Here is a 25,952-nt window from a genome sequence, read left to right as displayed (position 1 = left end):
ACAATCTGCTGGATGTTATGAAGGTGAAGCAGGGTGCAGAGGGGGGGAAGGAAATGGGCAGTGATCTCATGGCTGGGAAGAGCTAACGGAACCCCAGGGGTCTGTTGCGGGCAAAGGATCCTGTGTTTCCTCTAACCCTGGCCTCTGGACACCATGGCAAAGGGCAGAGGGTTTGAAGTGGGAGTTTTGAATTAAACACATGGATCCACTATCTCCCCGGGAACATTTTTCTTAAACCAATTCTTCTGGGCCTCAGTTTCCCCAGATGAAAGTGGGAATGTGAATACCTAAACCATAGGGTCTGGGATGCACATCTATGTGGCCTGACCAGTTTCCATTCCTCCTTTCCGACAGGGGCTAGAACACTAATTTTCCTTTCAGAACCATGCCTTTTCTCCATTCAGAGTTTGAGGAGTGTGGGTGGAGGCACTGGCCTCTCCAGTTCCAGAGGTGGGCATATGTCCAAGGTCTGGCCAATCAGAACATTGTACTACCCTTTTCACAGTGATTGGCTCAGAAAGAGGCACATGACCCAAACCAGCCAATGGGACATGACCTCTGGGCTTTTGTTGGAATTAGAGCAGAATTTATTTCCCCTGGAACTACTGAGTTGGGATGCAAGCTGGAATGCAGAGAGAGAGAGAGAGAGAGAGAGAGAATCTTAAGAGCATGTCCCAACAACAAAGAAGACTGGCTAAGTATAAACTAGTAGAAAACTAGGTAAAAATATACAAATAAGAGATGCAAATCCCCAGGAATCAGAAATGAAAAGAGAAGGCATACTAGAGTGGTACAAATAGGTAACTGTTACTGAGACAGCTTGAGGGCGTGCAGAGCTGCTCAGAAGACCTACCAGCCAGTGGCTGGGATGGTGATGCCCACCTAGGCATGTGTCAGATTGGGGTGAAACCTTTTACGTAAAGCCAGGACTCCTCTCCACATATGCAGGTGAGAAAGCCTACCCACTGGGCCAGAGGCACATCAGTGATGCTTGTCTGTGCGCTGAGCACTGGGTGCGAAAATGTCTCCCCTGGAAATCAGAACCTCACCCCTTCCCCAGGAGTGGCGAGTCTGAAGTTATAACACCTGGTGGTGAAGGAGCTGCAAGACATTTACTTGAAACTGGACCCATACGCACGCAAAACTGCACAGGAATTCCTCAGGAACCATATAAAACAAAGCAACTACAGCTCAAGAGGTGCTCATGATAAAAAAAATTACAATCCCTAGGAGGGAAGGCTCTACTATGAGAGAAAACCATAAGAATTTCACATAGAAAGATCAGCAGATGAAGGATTCGAGATAATAAAACAAATGAAAAAGACTAAAATAAAACAAAGCAACAACAAAAATCAGCCCCCCAAAAAAATAGAGTAAAAAGGAGTAGAAACTACACTGAAAGAGTGGGAGTCACCGCAAAAAGAACAGGTAGCTGTGGAAAGAACCACACAGAACGTCTAGGCATGAAAAATACTCTGGTTGAAATTAATTACTCAGTGGATAGTTTGAACAGCAGATTAGACATGGTTGAGGAGAGAATTAGTGTAATGGGAGACTGAGCCAAGAAACTTACCCAGAATGTAACCCACAGGAACATAAAGAGATGAAACATAGGAAAGGAAGGTTGAAAGGAATGAGAAAGAGAATGAGAATGACCAATGGTTCTCTGTTAGGAGTTCCAGAAGCCAAGAATATGGGAGAACTTCCATAGTCAAAGAAATAAGGGCTGGCCATCTTCCAGAACTGAGGACAAGCGCCAATAATAAAAAGGAAGGTTTCTGACGACACCACTGGAGCGTCTGGATCTAGCTTTACCTGAAGACGTGCATGCTTGGACATGAACTGATAAACTCTGACGTCTGACTCAACCAGCCCGAGTTAGGCCTCTAGCACTCGTAAGGAAAAGCCCAGACTATCACCAGCTTCCTGTTAGGAGTGAGAACGTTCACGAAGTCTAAAGGTGGTGTGTGCGTGCTGTTGGCACCTGCCCACTTTCCTACAATACCCGCCTGCTTAACTTTCAGCTGTCGAGCCCGCAAGGTGGTTTGGCCTGAGGGCATTCTGGCCTCTGGAACCCATGTGGTCATGCCCGCAGCCAGAAATGCCGAGAAATTAACACCCTCCAGAAGCAGCCCTCCACTAAGGGCTGACGGGAGGTGTGAAACATAACCCAGCTTCCTTGACCTCAGGTACAATGACTCTCCAGCCTTTTCTACACTGGCTGACGGTTTCCCCAGGAGACCCAGGCTCCAGCAGCCCACAGTGGTGGCTGAGTTGGGAACACACTCTTCTGGCTGTCTTCCCTTCCTTCCCTCACTTCCCGACGCCCTTCTGGTGTTCCCTTCACCGCCCACATGCAGTCCTTGCAGGTGGATCCTCATCTCAGGCTCAGCCTTTTGGGGGATCAAAGCTAAGACGTGACTGGTTCAGGAATTTTCCTCACCGCCCTCCTCTCCTTTAGCTTCATCAACTTACAAATCATGTCGGACGGGCCCCCTTCTGAAGTCTCAGTCGAATGCATTCACGCCGGGGGAGACCTCATTTCACTTCACCAGCCTGGCTTTCTTTAGCACTGGTAGGGCACAGGGGAGTATAATGCAACTGCCTCATATTCACGGCATAGCCGTCTTTCAGATTTTGTATTTCAAAGTTGGAAATATCAAGAACAAGGGGCCAGCCTTCCACACTCCAAGGGCTGCGATAAAACCTTGCTAACGCAGCATGCAAGTTCATCGTGGCTGACTTTTCGCCTTGAGTCCATTTTTCTTCATCAACTCTAGACGGAGAATGAACTGAACATCAAACAAGCCCCCATGAACGGCAGGCAATCCGAATTAAGCCCTCAGAACCTCGTGGGCTTGCCAACCTCCATCTCCATCATCCCTGCTGTGGGATTGAGACCAAGTCCTTCCATTAGCTCATGACAGCCAGGTTGGAACGTAGGGGTTGTCTCAGGAGAAGCCAACGCAATTCCCCAAAGATGAGAAATTCTGAAATACTTAAACTAACACACGTCCAGGCATGATTTAGATCTCCTATTCTTTCAAGAGTCATGTCTGCAAATGGAACGAACTCCATCCACAGATCCCCTTAGGCAGCGCCGGGGCCCTCCAATTACCATCAGCCAATGAAGACAGATGGGTGAGGCTGGTTACTGATGGGTGGCCTTGCCCCATGCCAGGGAGGTGGCAATGTCAGTTATCCCCTAATTACCAGTTCTCAGCAAATAGCTTCACGCTTTCTGCTTTGTCTCCCCACTTTGCTCGCTCCGCTGTTTCTAAACCAGCAAATGCCATGCCAGTTTCCTGCCCCCAGGAGAGGTGAGCAGAGGTTCCAGCACTGGGAGCTGGACCGGGATGGGAACCTACTCCAGCTCCCTGTTGGTGATGCTCTGGAACCATACCAGGTAGCAACGCACAGCATTTCTAGAATGGTCCACCCTAGTCCTTGGAACCTGGGAACAAAACGAGCTGTCCCCCCGATGATGATGTTATATGCACAGCTGAAGTTAGGGAGAGCTGCCTGGCTGAGCTGGGTGGGTCTGGTGTAGTCACAGGAGCCTTTGGAAGCAGAGGAGTTTCTCTGGCTGGTGGCAGAGGGAAAGTCAGGTTGAAAGCACGAGAAGAACTCAATGCACCGTTACTTGTTCTGCAGATGATGGCGGGGGGGGGGGGGGCGGGGGGTGCAGAGAGAAGGGAGCAGAGAGGCTCCCAGCCAGCAGCTAGCGAAGAAACAGAAACCTTAGGCATTCAGCTGCGCAGAGCTGGATTCTGCCAACCACACCAGTGAGTGCAGGAGCAGATTCTTCCCCAGAGCTTCCTGATAAGAGGCTTTGCTCTCAGCCTGTGAACCCAGGAGCCTGGCACCCAGCTGAGCCCACCTGGACTCCTGACCCGCAGAACCGTGAACGACAGTGGTTGCTGTCTTAAGCTGCTAGGCTTCTGACAGTTCTTTGCACAGATGACTAATCCATCCCCGTGCACTGGGTACCATTATTCTGGTTCATCACAGACCCCGCTTCTTGGATGACGTAACCACGTGCATTTTACACAGCCCGAATCACTCCATCCTGGAATGTGGTTTGGCCACCCTGTCCCAGTTCCTCCCACCTCCCTCCCCTTTGGCTGAATCAGGTGTGGCAACCAGCCTTGCTCCCCTCGACCTCTGGCATCCAGGCCCCTACCTGTTTGGGGGTTCGCAGCAGCTCCTCAGCTGTGGCCACAGCCGTGACGGCCTTGCTGTTCTCTGTGCTGGGGTGAAGGGTGACAGACAGCCCAGCCACGAACTGGATGGCCAGGTCTGTCACCGAGACTTTGTCATCTAACACGGTTACTGTCTTCTCGGCCAGGATGGAGTCAGACAATGGGGACAGCACCTGGGCAGGACACAAGATAAATCCGTCACACCTGCTTCTGGATGTTGGAGCCTTTCCCTCCATCCGAAACAAGGTCCGGAATACAGTGTGAAGGAGCCACACATCTACTTCACTATATACACTAGCCCGAACTGGGCCTTTGTGAGAATCAGATAAAGTCACCCCTCCCCTGAGACACTTCAGCTCTATCTTTTGGAAAATGGACATAAAAATTAAAATCCATTCTGTCTTTTTTTTTAAAAATTAATTTATTTATTTCTGGCTACGTTGAGTCTTTGTTGCTGCGTTTGGGCTTTCTCTAGTTGCAGCGAGCGGGGGCTACCTTCGTTGCAGAGCACAGGCTCTAGGCGCGTGGGCTCAGTAGTTGTGGCTCGTGGGCTCTAGAGCGCAGGCTCAGTAGTTGTGGCGCACGGGCTTAGTTGCTTCACGGCATGTGGGATCTTCCCGGACCAGGGAACGAAGCCGTGTCCCCTACACCGGCAGGCAGCTTCTTAACCACTGCGCCACCAGGGAAGCCCTCCATTCTGTCTTTGAAAGGAAATGACCCTCCCCGTTTGGATGAGGCTCTCTTGCGTACCACACAACCGGGTCAACCGTGCACGACGATCCTGCTGCCTGGACCCGTGAAGAGTCGCACACAAGCTGACTCTGCACGGCCCGACTCCCATTCTAGGTGAATTACGGAACCAACGGGAGGCCTGAATTATAAATAGCTGACTCTCCCTTCGGGCCCCCAGCACAACGTATCCTCTGCTGAAATATTACTTTCTGCCTCATCTCATAAACCACGTGTAGGACCTGAGATGTCTCAGGTGAAGTGGTAGAAACGTATCTATCATTTCTACCTGGGGTGGTTGTGAAAGGATCCAGAATGACATTCCAGAAAGGTGGAGTCACACACAGGACTATCTGTAAGACAGATAACCAGCAGGGACCTACTGCACAGCACAGGGAACTCTACTCAATACTCTGTGATAACCTATGTGAGAAAAGAATCTGAAAAAGACTGGATATATGCATATGTATAACTGAATCACTGTGCTGTACACCTGAAACTAACACAACATTGTAAATCAACTATACTTCAGTAAAATTAAAAAACAAACAAACAAAAAAGGCGGAGTCAGTAGGGTGGGACTTGATGGGCTGACTGAAAGGCCCTCATGCCCTGTCATCTGTTTTGAAATCCCACCATTCTATACATTTCCTTGAGCAAAAGAGGCAGTAGGATTTTTTTTTTCTTTTTTTTTTTGCGGTACGCAGGCCTCTCACTGTTGTGGCCTCTCCCGTTGTGGAGCACAAGCTCCGGACACGCAGGGGCCCAGCCGCTCCGCGGCATGTGGGATCTTCCCGGACCGGGGCACGAACCCGTGTCCCCTGCATCGGCAGGCAGACTCTCAACCACTGCGCCACCAGGGAAGCCCGAGGCAGTAGGATTTTGAAGAGAGTTTGTCGAATGACTGTATGACAGAATGACAGACTGACCTAAGGAAAGAAGGGAGCAAAGGAAGAAGGGACGCATCCTTCTTTGGTCGCTGGCAAGAGCAGCGCAGAGATGGGGGAAGGTTCAAAGAGGGTGTAGGAGGTGCGCATCTGGAAAGGGGCACTGAGGGTGGAGGAGTAGCGTCAGGATGGGGCGGGTTGGGTGGTGGGAATGGAGCATGCGGCAGTGAGGGCGTCATAGCGGCACTAAGGGGTGTGGCCACCACCTTCTCAATTCTGTCTGGAAGGAGCTTGGGGCTCAGAGAGCTGGTCCAGGCTCACCTTTCGGGGGCCCCAGGATGCCATCACGAGGACAAGGAATTGGCCACGAGGACCCGCCCATCTAGTGAGCCTCCCCCAGGGCTGGGTACCACCTTCAGGGATGGGCGTGCCGAAGTTCCCAGCTCCGGCTTCCTACCTGGATGGTTGTCATGCCAACCTCCCTCCCGACCAGGATCCTGCTGTCCTGGAGAGTGGCCACGTGGGGTTCCTCCAGCTTCATGAAGTCTGCAACCAGGTGGGTGATGTCGAACTGCCAGTCGGGACTGAGCAGGTGGCTTGGCCGGCCCCAGGGGCTGGCGCCCTCAGACACAAACTGAGTGAGGACCCGCACGGTGGCGTGCTGGTACTGCAGGGCGCAGCCTCGGCCCCGCCGCCCGTCCTCTTCTTCATCCTCGCTGTCTCGCGTGGGCCTGCCGGGAAAAGGGAAGAGGCTCTCAGGTCAGGTGATGGGATGCAAGGTGCTCTGGAGTCACGAGGCAGGTGCCCCCGCCAACCTACAAGAGACAGCATCCCGGGCAGGAGCCTCAGGACCACACAGGAGCACCAACTCTGTCACCGGGCAGCACAAAGGGTGAAACACCTCTCTCTCTCTCCCTCTCTCTCTCTTTTGTTTAATAATGCAAAGAAGCAAGCTTTATTGTACTTGCCAAAGGAGGAAGGGAAGACTTAATTGAGAAGAAAATGTGAACATCTCTCTCCACTAAACAGCATGACCCAAAGGAGTTCTCCACATCCTATCCCTCCCGATATATGCAACCCACGAAAAATCCCATCTCTCTTTTGAAGACATTTATTGACAAATAAAAGACAGAAGAACTAATATTTACTAAACGTACACTGTCCACAAAGTAGCAGAGAACCATGCATGGCTATTCACAACTTAATTTCAATGAAGAAAATTAAGCAAATCAAACCACTAAATTTCTCAGTCACTCCATAACCCCTTGTGCTAGTGGCTACCATGCTGGACATTGTGAGTCTAGAACATTCCACCACTGTAGAAAGGTCACTTGGGCAGGGTGGTATGATGCTCTTGAGATGTGTCTATCCTAAGCTCTGCACGGATGGACTCTTCGAATCTCATAACACCGTGAGGCAAAACTTTAATTATTCTTATGTCCAGATGAGGAAACTGAGGCGGAGAGATTGGGTGGCTGGCCCAAACTCACAAAGCAAGAAAGTAGCTGAGCTTGGATTTGAACCCAGCAAGTGTCAGTTCTGCCTTCTTCAGGGACAGGGAACGAACCCATATCTTGGCCACTCGTGACCACTAAATGGTCTGAAGTCTTGGCTGGAGTCATGGCTGTCCTCCCCGGCAGGACAAATGCCTTCAAGCTTACCCTGTAGAAATGGATTCACCATTTCACTGCTCCATTCATCCATCCTGAGATGGACTCCAGTTGCCCCTTAAAAATCAAGACCCTAGTGCTTGGGAGACTGTCGGGAAAATAGTGCTGGTGGTTTAAGATGGGAGATTCCATCCAGGAAACCGGAATTCAGCAACAACTCTTATTTAGCTAAACTGAGGGCCACAGAGCTGAGAAAACAAGACCCCAAACTCCTACATGAGACAATCCGGAGTCAGAATACATTAGAGGCTTTTGTTTCGGTTTAAGAGGAGGCAGCAACCCCATGGTCCAGTATAAATGCAAGTAGACTTTACCCAATATTTTGATATGCATAGAGCTTTTCAAGTTTATAGATATTCATCCACCACAGAAAAAGGATTCACCATTTTGCTTAGAGAAAATAAACCCAAACTTAAATTCCCTGGGGGTGGAGGGCCTAGAAAATCTTGTTACTTCTGTGGCTTCACCCTGGAGGGACCACTTGCAGGAGACAGTTTCCTAGCAGCCCGTGCAGACTGCAAATGACTGGATCTCATGCTGACCCAGCCGCTCAGCAGCCTTCCTGCCTGGCTGGGTTACCCTGGGCCTTGGTTTCCCCAGAGGGTTGTTGTTAGGCCGTAGGCATGTATGCGTTGCATCATGTCATCACCATGGTAACAGCATCACCTAGTCTGCACTGGGCCCTGCGTTGGCTCCTTTAGCGTTAAGGTCAGTCACCACGGCCGTTGCCGTCCCAGCTCTGATGCATCTCCCCGTCCCGGGCTTACCTCTTAGTGGCCACGATGGGGACCCTCCAGCCTTTAATCTGGCTCAGCTCCGTGTCAGAGACGTCGATCTGCAGGGGCAGCCGGGGCACCCACACGGTGACGTGCAGGGGGGCGCTCAGGTGCTGGTATGTGAAGTTCACCACCGTGTCCACCTTGCCTTTCATCTCTTTGCCATTGACAAAGATGTAGTCGCAGCGGTCGGACACCTGCCGAGACAGAGAGGGGATGGAGGAGGAGAAGTTCCTGGGGCCCTGGAGACCACCCTTCTGCCATTTGTCCTTTTCTCTAGCAAAGCACGCATGCTTGATCTAGGTTCCCCTCAATGCAGAGCCTGAGACAAGGATTCAGTGTGGTTGGTTTACTTGGGAGGTGACCCCAGGGAAGGGGGACCAGGGAGCAGACTGAGGGAATCAGAGAAATAAGAATAGTTGGTAGAAAGGCACATCTTTGCATTTGCTGCTGTGACCATCAGGCTCCATTTTTCTGGGCCTCATGGAAAGCACACAGAATTGTCCACCTGCAGTATGAGAGGCAGGAATATTATCTACCAGCTCCTCTCCTGTCTCTCTTTGAGTGAGGGCTGCTGTGTGAGTTAACTTCCCCACACTTTTAGGCTGAGACACAGGCCCTGGGATGGAAAGCAGAAGCAGATTGAGAGAAGCAGCAATCACTAAGTGAACTTGAACCTGCACAGAACTGCAGCTGGGACTGAACTCTGGGTGGACCCGGGGAATGTGATTTGGGCACCAGAGGTGTCTGTTCTCCAGGCCGATGTCTGCTCAGAAGATGAGCCACACCCACGTCCCGCCCCATCCAGCCTCCCAGGGTCTGAAGGGCTCGTACCGCCTTTCTCTCTAGCAGGGCTCTTCCAGTTCCTACACTCTCTGCTCCAATCACACGCAGCTCTGATGGCTCCCCATCAGGAGAACGCTCAGGCCTTCGCACATGTAGTTCCCTTTCCCTGGGAACACCCTTCCCTCCCTGTTTGCAGCACCTCCCCTGAGGCCCTAGGATTGTTTGTGTATCTGTACTGTTACTGTTCATCCAGTGAATGGCAGAATCTCATTAGTGATGACCAACTTATGTTTCCTTCCCCTGAATTGCCTCCTTTCACTCTTCCCATTTCTAGAAGATCATGGACTCAGGAAAGAGACAAGACAGAGCACAAAGGAAAACAAACACAGAGACAAATAAAATAAACGTCTTCAAGCATCTAGATTTTGTGTTCCAATGCCTAAACCCTCAGGAAGATGCATCTGTTTACAGCCCCGCGGATGTTGTCATGTGGCAAAGAAACAGCTGGAGGATGCCCGTGCCCCTTGGGAGGAGGCTGCCAGGAGCAGGGTGCACAGGGGTGGGACCACATCAGAGGTAACCCGTGTGGACTCTGGATGATAATGGGTGTGCCCTAGGAACCGTGAACAGAATCCTTGAGGACTAGAAGCCCCCTCCCCAAGGCCTTGAGAGTAGTTAAATCTCCTAGAAATTAGCCTCCAATGATGTTTCGTTGCCATAATGAATTGAAAACTGAAAAGAGAAATCAAGTTGGGTTATAGAGAAACATGACCCATCTTGCATAGTCAAGTTTATGGGATGGGATTTACACTAGCCCCATGTGTAAATTCACATTTTCAACTGCAAAACTGTGAAATCCTCGAAGGCAGTAAGTACATGTTTTTCTTCTTTGACCTCTTGGTTCCTCATACCAGCTGCTCATGAAGGGGGAGCTCAGCAAAGTGGATACTGAATGGATGAATGGATGAATACATGAATGGATGGACGGATGGATGGATGGATGGATGCATGGACGGATAAATGGATGAGTGGATGGATAGATGGATGAGTGAATGGATAGATGGATGAATGGGTGGCTGAATGGATGGATGGATGGATAAATGGATGGACAGATGGATGGATGGGTGGATGGATGGATGGATAAATGGATGAGTGGATGGATAGATGGATAGATGGATGGATGAGTGGGTGGCTGAATGGATGGATGGATGGATGGATGGACAGCTGGATGGATGCCTGAACATGGCCCTTTCTTCATGGGGTACTTGCTTCAAGACAACCAAACAAAGATCTTGGGGCGAAGGAGATACGGTGAAAGACTGAGATGGAGCCAAGAGCAGTGGAAACACAAGAAGTTAATTTGAAAACTTCCAGAAAGCTCTAGAGCAGTGTTTCCTAACCTTTTAGGAGTCATGAACTCCTTTGAGAGTACACATAAAGCTATTTCTTGCCCTAGAAATGCATATACACACTGTTTTGTGTAGCATTTCAGAGTTAATGAAGTCACCCATGGACTCTTCACCCAGCATTACCACACTAAGCTGTAACTGCCGATTTGCTTATGTGTCTCCCGTCCAGGTTATACACGCTGAAAGGAGCAGCATTTCCTTCAGGGGTGTCCACGGCCCCGGTTAAATAACATCCAACGCTGAGCAATGAACTCTTGTGATCGCGCTCTCTTTCCCCAGCTTCTAGGAACTATGGATGGGTACCCTGGGCCCAATTTTCATCTTCAGCTCGCACTTCTGTTTGGAGCGGCAGGTGGAGAGGGCCGGGCTGAGCGCATTTCCTCCATCTGCTGGGGACAGTGGCAGGGGGCGGGTGGGAGGGGAACACATGGATGGATCTTCTCACTCACGGTCAATAGTGGTTTAAAACTGTGTACGTACTGATTAAGAGTGGAAACCAATTTTCTTCCCTGTCCCAGATTTGTCATTAGCATGTAAACACTGTCCTGGATCCGGGCAGGCATTAGCATAATAGCCAAGCAAGAGTTATATCAGTAATCACTTCTTTAATCAATGTTGTAATTTACAGACCATTGACTTTCCTCATTTATTACCTTTCTGAGCTCTGGTGGGAAGGAACCTGGCCGCTCCAGAATGCATAAATCGTTAAGGGAACGCCAAGGGTATGAAGCGGCGGGCGTGACAGAGCCATTGTCACTGTTACTCCTGAAGATGCCGTAAATGTCTGGGCCAGTCTCAGGATGCATCCGTCATTTCCCAAGCGGCTACAGCAGCGGGAACCATGGTATCACGAAGCGAGCCTGCTCATCTGCAGAAAAGGAACCCGAGGCCCCTGCGAGAATCTTGCCAGCCCCTTGCCTCCATTTCTGGGAATCTTTTTTCTCTCTCCAACCACACTGAATCTTTTTTCTCTCTCATTGTGGGGGAGCTTCTACCCACTGAGAAAACTGCTTGCTGGCCTCTTGCTCACTCTGACGTTCAAACTCTCCCTTCTGAACGCACGGTGGCCGTGGAAACAGCCACTGATGTCTGCTTTTAAGGACTGGGAGGGGCAGGGGTAGGTTCCGGCTGAGCGACCTACGGTCAGCTGACACCTTCTGTTGTCGCTCAGGCCTTGGCAACTTCCTGAGGACGTTGCCTGCTTCCTAGGGGAGAAGCTGGGGACCACTTTCCATGAAGAAAGCAAAAGGCATCTGTTGGCCAGCCATCGACATCCAATGCGATTTTTGTCTTGATGCCCTCGGCCAAGTGGGTTCTCAAATTGGACGAGCATCAGAGGCGGTCAAGTGTCCACAGGCTGCTGGGCCCACTCCCCAAGTCTCAGGTTGAGCAGGTCTGGTGTGTGTGGGGGAGCGATATTTGCACTTCTAACAAGTTCCTGGGAGACGCTGATGCTTCAGGTCTGGGGACCACAATTAGAGACTCACTCCTTGAAATACTGCAATTGCCCCTTCTTCTGTGTTTCCGTGGCAGCTTAAATATCCTGTCTTAGCCCTTTGGGGCTGCAATCACAGAATACCCAGAGACGGGGCCGGGGGCTTAAACCACGGTCATTTATTTCTCACTGTCTGGAGGCTGGGAAGTCCAATACGAAGGCGCCGGCACAGTCTGTGTCTGGTGAGGGCCCATTCCTGGCTCCTAGATGGCTGTCTTCTCTCTGTGTCCTCACTTGGTGGAAGGGGTGAGGGAGCCCTCTGGAGCCTCTTATAAAAACGCTAATTTATTCATGAAAGCTCCGCCCTCATGGCCTAATCACCTCCCTAAACCCCTGCCTCCGACCATCACACTGGGGTTTAAAATCTCAACATAGGTATTTGGGGGCGTCACACAAACATTCAGTCCATATATACTCCTTTCATTCCTGTAATCACTTAGCTCTGAGGCTTTAAATACCATCTCTGTATAATATAAGTACCATCTCTAATAACTCCCCACATCTGACCTCCAGATAAAAAGTGCTTATTCAACATCTCTACTTGGCTCTCTAATTAGCATTTCCAACTTCATATGCTCAGAAATCTAACTCTAATAGGTTTTGCCTCTTTGGAGACTAGGGGTTGAGAATAGAAATTAAGTTCAAATACAGAAAAACGATTTACATTTCTTGCACACCTGAGTGTGTGTACCTGCTCTGTTAACAAAAACTATCAAATGCTCTTACACTGTCCTGATGCCTGCTTTTACACCTGTCATGTGCTTTCCCCATCATTCTCACCCTCGGTCCTTTCTGGAGCTCTGGACAGCCATCAGGATCCCATTTTAGAGATGAGAAAACTGAGGCTCACTGAGGTTGCAGCTTGCCCAAGGTGGAGAAGAGGGGTGAAGAATAGAACCGGTTTATGACAGTCAGTGCAGGATTTGATCAGACTGTTTCAGTCGTGTTGTCTTAACAGATAATATCCTGAGATTGTGGCCTTGGAAATCGCCCTTCCTGCCATGTGAGTCTTAGGGTCTTTTCCATTTCTGTGGGCTGGGGGACCAGGGAAAGGGGCCCCAAGAGAGGCCACTGGCCGCTGACTCTGACATGGACCAGCTCAAGTCCTTTCTGCCAGTTGCCCTGGCCCTCGCTCTCTTGGCCCATTCCCAAAGCAGCCCACTCAGACAGGCCGGAACATTGCACATCTCGTCAGGGAACAGATAGTACATGCTACTATCTGTTTAACACAGGGACTCTTTACAAAGGTGTGGGTAGGGTTGAAGGAAACCAGCAAGAGATGGCAAAGCCCAGCACAGACAGAGGTCGGGGTAGTGCATTGAATAGCATTCTCCAAAATCCATGCTCATCTAGGACCTTCGAGTAGGACCTGATTTGGAAATAGGGTCTCTGCAGATGTAATTAGCTAAAATGAGGTGATACCAGCCTAGGGCGGGCCCTTAAAGGGCTGGTGTCTGTGCCCAGCTTGGGCACTGTCCCTGCTCGAGAGGCCTGCCCACCTTGGCAGAAAATGCAGCCAATGTCAACTCACAACTGTGCTGCAAGGCTCCCAGAGGAATAAAACAGACCGACCTCAGTTTCCCCACCCTCCAGTGCCTGGGGGTGCCTCCCCCTGCCTCCAGCCTCGTGGGAAGCCTGAGGATGACTGGGATGTAATCTACAAAGGTTAGCCTCCCAGAGCAGGGTGGGAGAAGGGCAGAGGGGTCTGGAGGGGCAAACAGCATATCCAACACAGAGACCTCTTCTCTAACATTTCCCATCTTCTTTTGTTTTGGGGGGGGGGGCACACCGCGAGGCGTGTGGGATCTCAGTTCCCCGACCAAGGATCAAACCAGCGCCCCCTGCATTGGAAGCTTGGAGTCTTAACCACTGGACCGCCAGGGAAGTCCCCCATTTCCCAGCTTCTTAATCTGGGACTCATGTTTAAAAATTTTTGTGAATTGTGGCCCCCTTTTAAACTCAGGAAAAACCCTTGAATGAGTCCAAGCTCCTCCCTGATGCGGCCCTTGACGTCTCTCCTAGGTGTGTCTCCCGCTCATCCTCGCCTTGACTCACTCTGCCCCTGGCTGGTCCTTGAACACACCAGACACGCTCCTGCCGCAGGGCCTTTGCACTTGCTTACTCTCTATCTGAAGCATCCTCCCTAGGCGTCTGCATGATTTGCTCCGCATCTCCTTTAGGGCTTTTTTTTTTTAGTTGAAGTATAGTTGATTTCCAATGTTGTGGTAGTTTCAGGGGTTTGGCAAAGTGATTCAGTTACATACATACACTCTTTTACAGATTCTTTTCCCTTATAGGTTATTACAAAATATTGAGTATAGTAGGTCCTTGTTGGTTATCTATTTTACATATAGTAGTGAATATCTGTTCATCCCAAACTCCTAATTTATCTCTCTCCCCCCTGCCCTTCCCCTTTGGCAACCATAAGTTTGTTTTCTATGTCTGTGGGTTTATTTCTGTTTTGTATATAAGTTCCTTTGTTGTTAGTGTATAGAAATGCAACAGATTTCTGTGCATTAATTTTGTATCCTGCAACCTCACTGAATTCACTGATGAGCTCCAGTAGTTTTCCGGTAGTGTCTTTAGAGTTTTCTATGAACAGTATCATGCCATCTGCCAACAGTGACAGTTTTAATTCTTTTCTAATTCGGATTCTTTTTTTTTTTTTTTTGAGGAAGAGCTATTTTAATTTTCTATTAAACATTCTTCCAAAAACATGATTTTACTCCATATCTTACCGAGTTATTAGAAATAACATTAGCATTAGAAAAACTAGGAAGGTAAAAGTAGGGAAAACACATCATATGCCAAAGTCTGATATGAAATTTACCTTTAAAAAAAAGGAATAAAAAGTAATATTCCTTTAAGTTGAATTAAAGAAAAAAACTAGGAAGGTAAATTAAATGTGGCTAGTTAAACTAAACATATGAAAAAGGAAAATTATAACAAAGGAAGGAGAGCTTTACAAATTTAATTAATACAAGATTATAATGTGAAAACTGTGCATCTCAAAGCAAACTTTGTTCAATTATTTTTAACAACAGTGTTTTATGATTCTAATACATTGATATTTTTTCAAGAAGGAAACTCACTTAAAAAACATGTTTGTTTTAATAAATAGGCCTGGGCTTCCCTGGTGGCGCAGTGGTTGAGAGTCCGCCTGCCGATGCAGGGGACACGGGTTCGTGCCCCGGTCCGGGAAGATCCCACGTGCCGCGGAGCGGCTGGGCCCGTGAGCCATGGCCGCTGAGCCTGCGCGTCCGGAGCCTGTGCTCCGCAACGGGAGAGGCCACAGCAGTGAGAGGCCCGCATAACGCAAAAAAAAAAAAAAAAAAAAAAACAAATCTCATGCTATTTGCCCAGGTGTAGCTTCAACCTAAGTTCTGACAATGAAATATACGGATAGATATCTATACGTCTCATCTTGATTTTCAAAGGCAGGCAACGGGAGTTCTTCACAGCTTAGCTTCGCCTGGATGAAGCTGACGATTTTGTAACTTCATAGCTAGACCCATGTTGCCGGTGATTTTCAATTTGCCTTTAAAGAAGGACGACTGAGGATTCATTTTACCGGTCATCAAAGCCAGTAAGTCCGAGTCAGCCACTGTAATTGTGCAGTCGGCCTTCTTATCTGAGTTAGGGAGCACCGGTCCTTTGCCATTCTTCACGTCCACCACCCAGGTGGCTTCTTTACCTCCAGGGCCATCCTTCACCTTGAAGGCAAAAATATCACCGATTTTCTTCACAAATTGCTCTCCTTCCTCTTCAAGCTTCTTCTCAATCTCCTTAAAGACTAGATTTGCCTTAAATCCATCAACTGCAGAGCCGGTTGGAGCGGCCTCAATTTGATGAGTTCTAAAAGAACTGGCAGCTTCAGGAAAATCCATCTTGTACAGCGTGACAACTACAGCTCCCCCGGTGCGTAAATTCTGCTGCAGAGCTGGATTCCTTTTATTTCTTTTTCTTCTCTGATTGCTGTGCCTAGGACTTCCAAAACTATGTTGAATAAAAGTGGCGAGAGTGGGGCTTCCCTGGTGGCGCAGTGGTTGAGTCTGCCTGCCGATGCCGGGGACACGGGTTCGTGCCCCGGTCCGGGAAGATCCCACATGCCGCGGAGCGGCTAGGCCCGTGGGCCATGGCCGCTGAGCCTGCGCATCCGGAGCCTGTGCTCCGCAACGGGAGAGGCCGCAACGGTGAGGGTCCTGCGTACCGCAAAAAAAAAAAAAAAAAAAAAAAAAAGTGGCGAGAGTGGACATCCCTGTCTTGTTCCCTTTAGGTCTTTAATCTAATGATTCTCCACTGGGACCACTGCGTCCTCCAGGGGACACTGGACAATCTTTGGATATCTTTTTGGTTGTCACAACTAGGGAAGGAGGTTGTCACAATTTGAAGATGGGCAACTGGCATCTAACACCCTACACTATCCTACAGGACAGCCCCACATAGATCAGTCGCCAGTGCCGCGGCTGGGAAAGCCTGTCTGTAAATCCTCAGAGATCCTTTCTCGGACATTTTAATGTAAAATTGCAACTCTTCCAAGACACCTGACCCTCTTCTTTGCTTTATTTTTCTCTATCACTTATTGCCATCTCATACACTATACATTTTACCTATCTAGTTTCGTTTTTATTTGTCTTCCCTCACCAGAGCATAAAGTCGTAGGATGACAGGGACTTTTGTCTGTTTTGTTCACTTTTGTAACCCCTAGTGCCTGAAATGGCCCCTGGCACATAACAGGTGCTCATGAAATATATGTTGAAAAATGAATGAATGAATGCATCAGAGCTTGTGGGTCACATTTGACCTGCATGCTGTGTTTAAAATAGCAAATTAGTTACCAGCATTGGAAAACCATTGCATTCAATTTTGTTAGCAGCCTGAACCCTGAAAGCGTTTGAGTCTTCTACCGTGGTGTCTTTGCTGGTCTCATAGACCAGACTGGGGAGTCTGCGGGGCGCTGCTGGGAGGGACAGTGGGCTGCAGCTGTCCTCGGAGGTATTGAAAGCCAGCCTCAAAGGTGCCCATACCCCGCAGCAGGCTCCCTCCCCTCCTGTCCACTTTCTTCCATCTTTCCCCATCTCTCCACCCGTGATAGCTAACTGCCCAAATGTATTTACTTATTTTGCTACTATTCTCTTAATTTTAACTTTTGCACAATGTCCCCGCTGGCAGTATGCCAAGTGTGACCCCTCCGCCCCACCAAGAGCCAAGCTGAGCATTCCTCGCTGGGGCAGGCTGCAGACCACGCCCCGGGAGACTGTCTGGGTGACTATTTCTTCACGCAAACTACTGGCGAACAACAGGAGGTTCTCTCAATGGAGAATTAAATGGCCAGAAACCATTTCAACATCCCCAGAGCAGAGTGTTGCCAAGGCAACCAGGGCATGTGCCCTTGGCGGGGAAAAGGCGCTCAGGTACCGGCTCCCCAATTCCTCCCTCAGGGGACACTCAGGGCTGCTCCTCCCACATTGCACCTGACACTCCCCCACCCACCGCTCACACGTGGGAACATACACGAGGAGATGGACTCTCAGTGGTGACTGCACGTTTTATAACAGCAACCAATGTTCTCTGAGGGCTTGCAGTAAAGCAGGAACCATTCTAAGAGGTCACGTGAATGGTTACCTAAGAGGTAAACATTCTAAGAGGTAACATGAATCATTCACTGAATCCTCACCGTGAACATACGACAGGGCTACATTTTAAAAATCACATCCGTATTTCAAATGAGGAAACAAAAGACAGAGAGGTGATGTAACTGGCCCGAGGTCACACAGCTGGTGGTCAGTGAATCAGAACTTAAACACCATCGACCCCAGAGCTCTGCTCTTAACCACGGTGCCCACTGGTTCGGTGCTCATTGAGTTGTTGGCTTTGATTCTTATCCCTTTTCTTCTATGGTGGGAGAATGACTCTATTTCCTATTGATGGCAAACTGGGCCACGTGACTAGCTGTGGCCAAGAGAATGCAGAGAAAGGTGACGACCAACCTCTCTCCAAGCTCAGACTCGAGAGCTGTTGTGTATTTCTGCCAGCCCTTGTGAACTCTGCCACCAGAGGAACTTAAAGTAGTGGAGACCTCTCAGCCCAGCCCTGGAATGAGGCACCTGGACAGATCACAGCCCGACCTGCAGGGACGGGGGGTCCACCCCAGCCAGGCCCACAGACCACCAGACGACCCGCAAACGCGTAAGCAAGAGGACATGATCATTGCCTTCAACAACTGAATGTTGGGGTCACTTGTTACACAGCAGAGCTGACCGAGTTATTCTGCTACGAGCTGGGGTGAAGAGGACGCTGCCTGGACCTCTCAGGAGGTCTTATATTCCCTCTCCTGTCCTCCCCACTCCATTCCCCCTTTATCCTACCTCCTTTCTCTCCTCCTTAGGCAGTGGGGAGGACACGGCAGGGCTGGGAGGAAAGCAGGACTGGGAGAGCCCTGCTCCCAGGTTCAGGAAGGGCCCGCGGTTTCGGGAATTCTCCGAGTCAGAGCTTCTCATCCAGGGGCGGTGACTTCCACCTGGCCCCAGCTTTGGGCTGGGAGAACGCTTTCCTTTCTCTGTGTCCTGTTCTCCCAAAGAACTTCTGGCTTATGTGGCATCTCACCCACAATTTGCACTCCCCCCTCAGCTGCCAGAGAGCAAGTTTTACGTTTGCAGGAGATCTGCTGCCATTTCACTACTAAAGTGTCTGACAGCTACTTTTCGGACATCTCTGGAAAAGAAGAAAAGGAAAAAGGTAGGGAAAGCAGGGCTAAGCAGTATTTCTGAGATGATGTCTCTCCTTTCCTCCTCCTTGCTTCCTGCCTCTCACTTACAGATGGCCAAACAGAAATCTGTTCTGTGATAAATCACACTTTATCCAGCTGACAATGCAAATGCAAATGCCAGGACTTGGAGATGCCGAGTGGTTCTCAGCTCAGGGCTCTGGTCCACCCGGGAGCTGGTGACGCTCCCGGTCAGATGCGGGGGTCTGGCCCATGAGGGTCAACTGGACAGCAGGACCCTCGCCAGGGTGGTCAGGCCCAGAGGAAAGCGGATTTCCTCACTGGAGGGTCCCCATGTGTGGCCAGGCTTGCATTTGAGTCGTGGCTGACCCCTCACTATACCTCATCTAGCAAACGAGGATTCCTTCTTTCTATAAATACTTCCTGCATCGCTATTATGCACCAGGCGTTTTTCTAGGCACTGGAGATGCAGAAGGGAGTGATAAGGAGCCTTCGTTAAGGAAGTTCCATTTTGGGGAGTGTGGGGATAGATGCTAACAGGTCAACAGTAAGGTAAATGTGGGCAATAAACGCCAAGAGAAAAATAAAATAAGGGAGCAAGCAGGGGAAGCGATGTCTAGACAGATCCTACTATCAGGAAGGTGGCGGCCCTGAGATATTTGGGGGGAAGAAATTTCCAGGAAGACGTTCTTGTCTTCCTTATCTAGTATTTATTAAGCGCCTGCTGTATGCCAGACTCCGTGCTAAGAGGACATAGGTACTGACTCCTTTTGTCTTCACTAAACCATTTTACGGGGGCAGGGGGGGGGGAACTGAGGCCCAGAGAGGTTGGCTAACTTGTCCAAGCTCACACAGCCAGCTGGATTGGACTTGGATCTGAAAGCAGTTCTCTAGCTCCAGAAACGTTCCCTTTTAAAAAAACTTTACCAATTTAATTGGTGGAAAGTTATTTCAGTTCTTTCATTTTGGAATTGAAAAGAAAGTTCTTGAGGTCTGTGATCAAGCCTTCTTTCTCTCTGTGACTTCTTGCAATTCCCAGATACTAATAGACAAGAATTTTATTAAACTGTCTTTCTCTCCTTCTCTTTTTAAAAGTTTGTCTCATATAATTATGCCCAATAACTTGTAGGAGATCAGGGCCTCATCTGCGTCACCTCAGCACATCCTGCTAAAAGGAAAATTAGATGCAACATAGTTTTTTGGAAGAAAAAGAATCTTTCTTTGATATTTTAAAAACACCTTTACTGAGATATCTTTGACATATCAAAGTGTATCTATTTAAGATGCACGACTTGATGTTTTGATACATGTATCTACTGTGGAAAGATCAACACAATCCAGCTAAACAACTTTTCCATCTCCTGACACAGTTACCATTGTCTGTGTGTAGGTGTTGAGAAGATTTAAATTAGAATCTATTCCCTTCGCAAATTTCAAGCGTCCGGTCCAGTAAGCCCTGATCCTTTACTGCTCTCTTATACTATGCAAAGACCCTAACGTAGGCATATTTTGACCTGCTGTAGAAGCAGAAGGAAGGTTGGCAGATACAAGGTCAGAGAAGTCGGCTGGGGTGTGTCGGGCAGGGAGCGAAAAGCACCCCAGATTTGCTCTTACAGGAGAATTACATTGGAAAACCCGCAAATACACGAGTTAGCCCAGTGCCCGGCGCACACCAGGCAGAGCGGGAATCTCTGGAGGGCTGGGCAAGTGGAACATATTAGCCCCTAGAAGTGTGTAGACAAGGGGCTTTGATTTTTTTCTGTCTTGAAGAGGAGAATGGGGTAGAAGCTTCCAGAATGACAGCCTTAAACAGCTCTGCCCCTCCTGTGTGTGCACAGCTCTCTCCAGTAGCTTGTGCCCTGGACCACCCGCTGCACCATCAGCCTGGCTTTCTCCCTAAAGATGTCACTTGAGATCCTAACGTCCTGGGACCCAGGACACAAGGCCTGGAGCTGTCCTGCTGAGGGGACTAGGTGCCTCACAGCTTCTCTTTGAAACTCCAGCCTCGTAAGAGCGTCCCCACAAGACGGAAGCCTTATTTCAAAAGCAGCAGCCCCCCAGCTGAACACTGGAGTGAGGAGGAAAAGGCTTAATTATAGAGGAAACCAGGCAGCAAGGATGGGAATGATCCAGCTACGCGGGTCAATACGGGAGTTTGGGGAGGGATATCACTGGAGCCCCAGGATGAGAACTGCTGGCCATGACCACCTGTCTTCCCTCAGAGCTCAGGGGATCTGATGCAGCTGGAAGGCTAATGAGTTTGGGTTTTGGAGTAAGTCTGTTACATCGTTACATGTCAGGTATTTTCTCCTCTTCATTTTCCTTTTCTGATTTGGAATCACTCACACACTAAGGTGTCAATTTGTCAATTTCCTTGTCAATTATCCTAGTGCTTTTTGCTGAGTATTTTGTCATTTTATTTTATTATTTTTTATTGGATTATAGTTGCTTTACAGTGTGGTGTTAGTTTCTGCTGCGCAGCGAAGTGACTCAGCCACACGCATACACACATCCCCTCCCTCTTGGACCGCCCTTGGCCAATCACAGGACCCCTCTCCTCCAGGGGGAGCTGAGGGCAGAGTCTGGCTGGGAGATCTCAGGCTCTTCCACTTCTTCTCATCCTTTGCTTCCATCAGAGTAAGTCACTGCTTTGGCAATGTCACCAAGGGAAACCTGCTCCTGGCTGGGGCAGGAGTAGGGCTCTTCTCTAACCTGGGCCAAGTTAAGAAATGGAAGAAAGGCCCTGGGACAGGGGGACAGGGACAGGGTGGGTAGTAAAGAGCAAGGCCCTGGGGTGGGAAGGGAGAAGCCTCCACTCCAGGCACCCAGTCCTTTTCCCTGTGGCCCCAGCCCTAATTGCATTTGGGGATCCTCTCCTCCCTCACATTAGTCCGGAGTTTTGGATGAATCTCGGCCTCTAGTCTCCAAAGCAGGGTCATGTGATGACGATCTAAGCCAATCAGAGCTTCACATTTCTCCAGTCACAGTGGTTGGCTCAGGGGTGAGCACGTGACTTAAGCTGGTACAACTGGAGGGAATCTCAGGAATTTTTCAGGTGAGACTAGACAAAGGATACCTGCTCTTTTCTGCTGGAATGCTCCATGTAAAGAGATGGCTTTGTAGCCGCCTGTAGCCACCTTGGGACAGTACGACTCGTCTGAGATGTCAGTGAGCACAGAGGATACTGAACCAAGAGAAAGAGAGCCAGACATAAACTACTGATTGATAACTCCATGTGAGCTCCTGGATGCAGCCATTCCTGAAGCCAGAATTGCTTACTGTACAGAAACAGAAGCCAAAAACAACCCTCCCGTTTTTTGCTTAATTCAGTTTGAGGCATGTTGTCTGTTAACCAAAATCATGCTCTCAGATAGAAGAGGCAAGAGCTCTGCTGCACCAGCCCAGACCCACCTGTATGCATCCCTCCCCATCAGTGCCTCAGCAAGGAGGACAAGCGGAGACAGGTAAGAAGGCACAGCTGTCACTAGGCTGACACTGCATGGTGACTTTTAATCCTCTGAGAGCTCGTGGAAAGGAGAGTGAGAGTAAACGGGGAATAACAAACTGAATTCCAGCTCAGATACAGTGGAGAGTTGTTATTTCTGCTCCCCAACACCCACTCATCTTATCTCTGGTTACAGTGTTTAGGTGTTTTGAGGGGAATCTCCCTAGATTCTCATGCTCAGTCCCTGTGCTTCAATGGTCTTGACTTCAGCTACACAGTGGGGTGTACTCATAACATCACACTGCCCCTGGCCATGGGGATTGGTCCAGGAACGGTCACATGACACTGTCTAGCCCAGTAACAGGAAGTCCAAGGATTTCTGATGGAGTGAAAGTACTATCTCATTTCTGGGAAGCTGTGGACGTAAGGCCTCTGGGGACCACATAGAAAGAGTCAAAGGCAGAGCTCAGAGGGGCAGAGAAATTGATTTCTGAATCCACCTGTGCCCTAGACATTTAAATAATAAGACAGTTTCTCCCCTTACTTATTAAGCCAATTTGAGAGTCTTAATCATTCAACAACCACATCATCCTTGATAAAGATATGATGAACCATCGGGAGGTTGGCATATGATATCGCCTGAGACCAAATCCTTGTTCTCAGATGGATTTCAGGTGAGAGGTCAAAGCAGGGCAGAAATGTTAATATCTGGCAGGAGAAAAAGCTAACACAGGAGGAGAACTGTTTTCCAGATCGAAATCTGTCCCAAGGCCAACCAGATACGCGATTCCAGGCTGGACTTTGCTACCCTGTGCTACATGGAGCTGGCCAGAAACTTTTCTTCAATGCAAGAGCCACCCACGCCCAGCTGCAGGATCCCCGGGGCTTCAAAACCTCTGTTCTCAGTTAAACAAATCCAGATGGACTTCCCTTGGCTCAAGTAAAGTCTGACTCGTAAGTAAACGGTCTTATCTTTTGCAAAAGTCTTTTATTAGAGCACAGTATTCTTGGGAGCTTAAGACAGAGGGTCGGAACAACCTGCTCTTTCTTGGCCAGTCCCAAGCATTAATGCGTGGCTTAGTTCCTACCAGTTGCAGGCTCTGGGTCTTTGCTTCCCAAAGAACGTCTGTGATGATGGAAATGTCCTACACCTGTGCATCCAATGCCCTACCGGTGCGCTGTCCAACATGGTAGCCATGAGCCACCTGTGTGGCCAGTCTCACCCTCTCTCTGAGGGTGACAACCACAAGTGTCTCCAAACATTGCCAAATGTCCCCTGGCAGACATACGAACACCCCAGGGAGAGAACACTGGCTCTAGGTCTACCTGGATAGTAAGAAGAGCTAACCGAATGCATTGACCTACCTGCTTTACTTTTATAACTATGTTAAAACTCGCAACAATCTTACGAGGTTGGTATGAGTATTACCCATTTTGCAGATGAATAAACTGAGGCTTGAAGAACTTGTCTGTGGCAGAGTGCAAGCTCTTAGACACGCTATTTCAACTGCTGGCGCTACAAGGAACTTTCATGGAAGGAACTTCCTTGCTTTACACTGGAGACCCCCAGCCCAGAACTGGGGCACAACTGGGCAGTGTCACTCAGCCTAGCCTGATGCCCGGGACTCCTTTGCTGTCCTTGACTTTCTTTCATTCTTAGAACCAAATGGCTCTTGAGGATAAAGACCTTTTGGCTTTTCTTCCAGAGCCTGTCTGATATGAGAAGCAAAAACGAGCAGCTCTCTTCCCTCCTTGGGAAAGAATTTGCCCGTTTTCCTACTGGGCGAGGGAGTGCTACTTACAGCGGGAATCAATCTCAGGGACTCTTTAAAAACTTCAAGCTCTTATGAAAGAACCTGGCTCTCTCAAGGACTCAGAGCTGTGGAATCAATAGTAAATTCAGTGGGGAGGAAGCTTTGTGCTGAGGGGAGCCACTGCACAGGGAAGAATGTCTGTTGCTTACGTGAGGTTGCCTTCCACGTACCAGAACTCTTTGGTCAGCAGGGGAAGCAGGGCCCCGTGGTTGCCCATATATATTATTTTTAGCTCTGCACCGCAATCCATTAGCTGGAACTGTGCCCTGGAGGTCAGACAGGCTGCACTGGAAATTCAATAAACGAGCTTTCTTTAATGGTATTTTAAATCTCAGCATCCCCACCCTGTCGGGGGAGAGCCTGGCCTCTGTGGCCTCAGAAGCTTTGGGGAAAGCACAGGCAGGGCTGCAGCCCAGGGTAGGAGCCACCCGGGAAGTACAGGGCGGGGTACCCTAGTGTCAACCTGGTTAGGATAGGGGGCTGGAGAGAGCACTGGGAAAATCAGGGATACACAGTCATAGCAGGCATCGATAGTCGTTATTTTCCCTGCCACCAACGGGCCCAAACGCCTCCTCCTTGGACACCTATCCAGAGGCATCCTTTACGCCCAGGCCACACCCTAGCACAGCACCTGCCGCATTTCCTTTGCAGTCCTCCTCACCACCTGTAATACGCTTATCTGTTATTGTCTGTTCCCTCCACGCCAGGCTCCATGAGGGCAGGGGACATGTCCTATTTGCTGCCACGTCCCCAGTACTGGCATGGTACCTAGAGAAAGGCCAGTACATCTCTGCTGAATGAGTACGTTGTCGAATCTAAGACACCATCACTTCGTGGACCACAAGTGAGAAAACCTCTGCCAACGAATCTGTGCCGTGCCGTCGGCTGCATGGCTCAGCTATGTTTCAAGCACGTTCAAGTGTGGATGAACGTGTAGAGTAAGGACTCTGACGGTGGTTACTTGGATGTTGCCAGTGCTTTTGTCCCTGTTATGTGTCTTCCCTCCTCGTACTATTCCTGGGCTTCCGTTGGGCACATCACTGCCCTTCTCTGGGCCGTTGCTTTTTCATTCCTTGAACGTCAATCAACGCAGACGCTGATGTTTGCGGGTCTCTCCACTCACACGTCACTACTCCTATTGACCTAAACACCGAACACGCGGCAAACCACACCCCTCTTCACTTGTGGTTCCTTCACGCCCCACACTGACGGAGCCTCGTTTCCCAAATGCCCACCAGTCGGGGATATTCAGGAAGCATCGCAAGGGGAGAGGAGAGAAAAGGCAGGGATTGTACCTCGTCTCTGCAGAACAAACCAGGACAGAAAAGCCCTCTGTGTGTGTGTTTATATATAAACAGACACACACACGTCACGTCTTGATGTGCCTGTGTTTATGATCACATGAGCACGGAGAAAGGCACAGGAGGAGATCAGATAGGTAATTAACACTGATTACCTGAGGGCTGGAAAGGTGTGCTGTAGCGTGTGTGTGTGTGTGTGTGTGTGTGTGTGTGTGTGTGTGTATCTATAGATCTGCCAATTTCATTAAAAAATTTTTTTCCCTTTATTTTTAATTGAACTAGAGTTGATTTACAAGTTGTGTTAGTTTCAGGTGTACAGCAAAGTGATTCAATTATACATGTATATACAAATCTCTTCTTTTTCAGATTAATTTCCATTATAGGTTACTACACGATATTGAATATAGTTCCCTGTGCTATACAATAGGTACTTGTTTATCTATTTTATATATAGTCGTGTGTATCTGTTAATCCCAAACTCCTAATTTATCCCTCCCGCCTTCCCCTTTGGTAACTGTAAGTCTGTCTTCTATGTCTGTGAGTCTATTTCTGTTCTGTTTCACGAGTTCATTTGATCTGCCAATTTTAAAAGTCCATGATTAAAAAAAATAGTTTGTATGATAGGATCCCATTCTCATAAAATTACACCTCTCTACATGGTTATCCATAAAGTGTCAAAAGAGATTATGTACAAAATGATCGCCTGACTTC

At 49.0% G+C, this 25,952-nt stretch overlaps 3 protein-coding genes across 3 annotated transcripts in view; 1 reads left to right on the top strand and 2 right to left on the bottom strand.

Annotated features, from left to right (window-relative positions):
* The window catches only part of SLC15A4 (solute carrier family 15 member 4), a 121,643-nt gene extending 96,292 nt beyond the window's left edge, over positions 1–25,351 (top strand). Inside the window, exons 8-9 of the mRNA XM_079941947.1 lie at positions 22,879–23,080; positions 24,648–25,351. Coding sequence (XP_079798073.1) covers positions 22,879–23,036 — 158 coding nt within the window. The 3' untranslated portion in view covers positions 23,037–23,080; positions 24,648–25,351. The remainder of the gene's footprint in view (positions 1–22,878; positions 23,081–24,647) is intronic.
* The window catches only part of TMEM132C (transmembrane protein 132C), a 370,899-nt gene that overhangs the window by 4,697 nt on the left and 340,250 nt on the right, over positions 1–25,952 (bottom strand). The window contains exons 6-8 of the mRNA XM_079941945.1: positions 8,256–8,461; positions 6,276–6,549; positions 4,184–4,375 (exon numbers count right to left, since the gene is read on the bottom strand). Of these exons, the coding sequence (XP_079798071.1) occupies positions 4,184–4,375; positions 6,276–6,549; positions 8,256–8,461 (672 nt within the window). The remainder of the gene's footprint in view (positions 1–4,183; positions 4,376–6,275; positions 6,550–8,255; positions 8,462–25,952) is intronic.
* On the bottom strand, positions 15,052–15,910 carry LOC307196720 (sterol carrier protein 2-like). Its single transcript, XM_079941953.1, has one exon. It carries the CDS (start codon positions 15,839–15,841, stop codon positions 15,410–15,412), a length of 432 nt encoding a protein of 143 aa, XP_079798079.1. The 5' UTR covers positions 15,842–15,910; the 3' UTR covers positions 15,052–15,409.

Source organism: Stenella coeruleoalba (assembly GCF_951394435.1).
Source record: "Stenella coeruleoalba genome assembly, chromosome: 14".
NCBI classification, from domain to species: domain Eukaryota; kingdom Metazoa; phylum Chordata; class Mammalia; order Artiodactyla; family Delphinidae; genus Stenella; species Stenella coeruleoalba.
The sequence above is the reverse complement of the archived record's forward strand: the minus strand, read 5'-3'. Positions and strand labels throughout refer to the sequence as shown.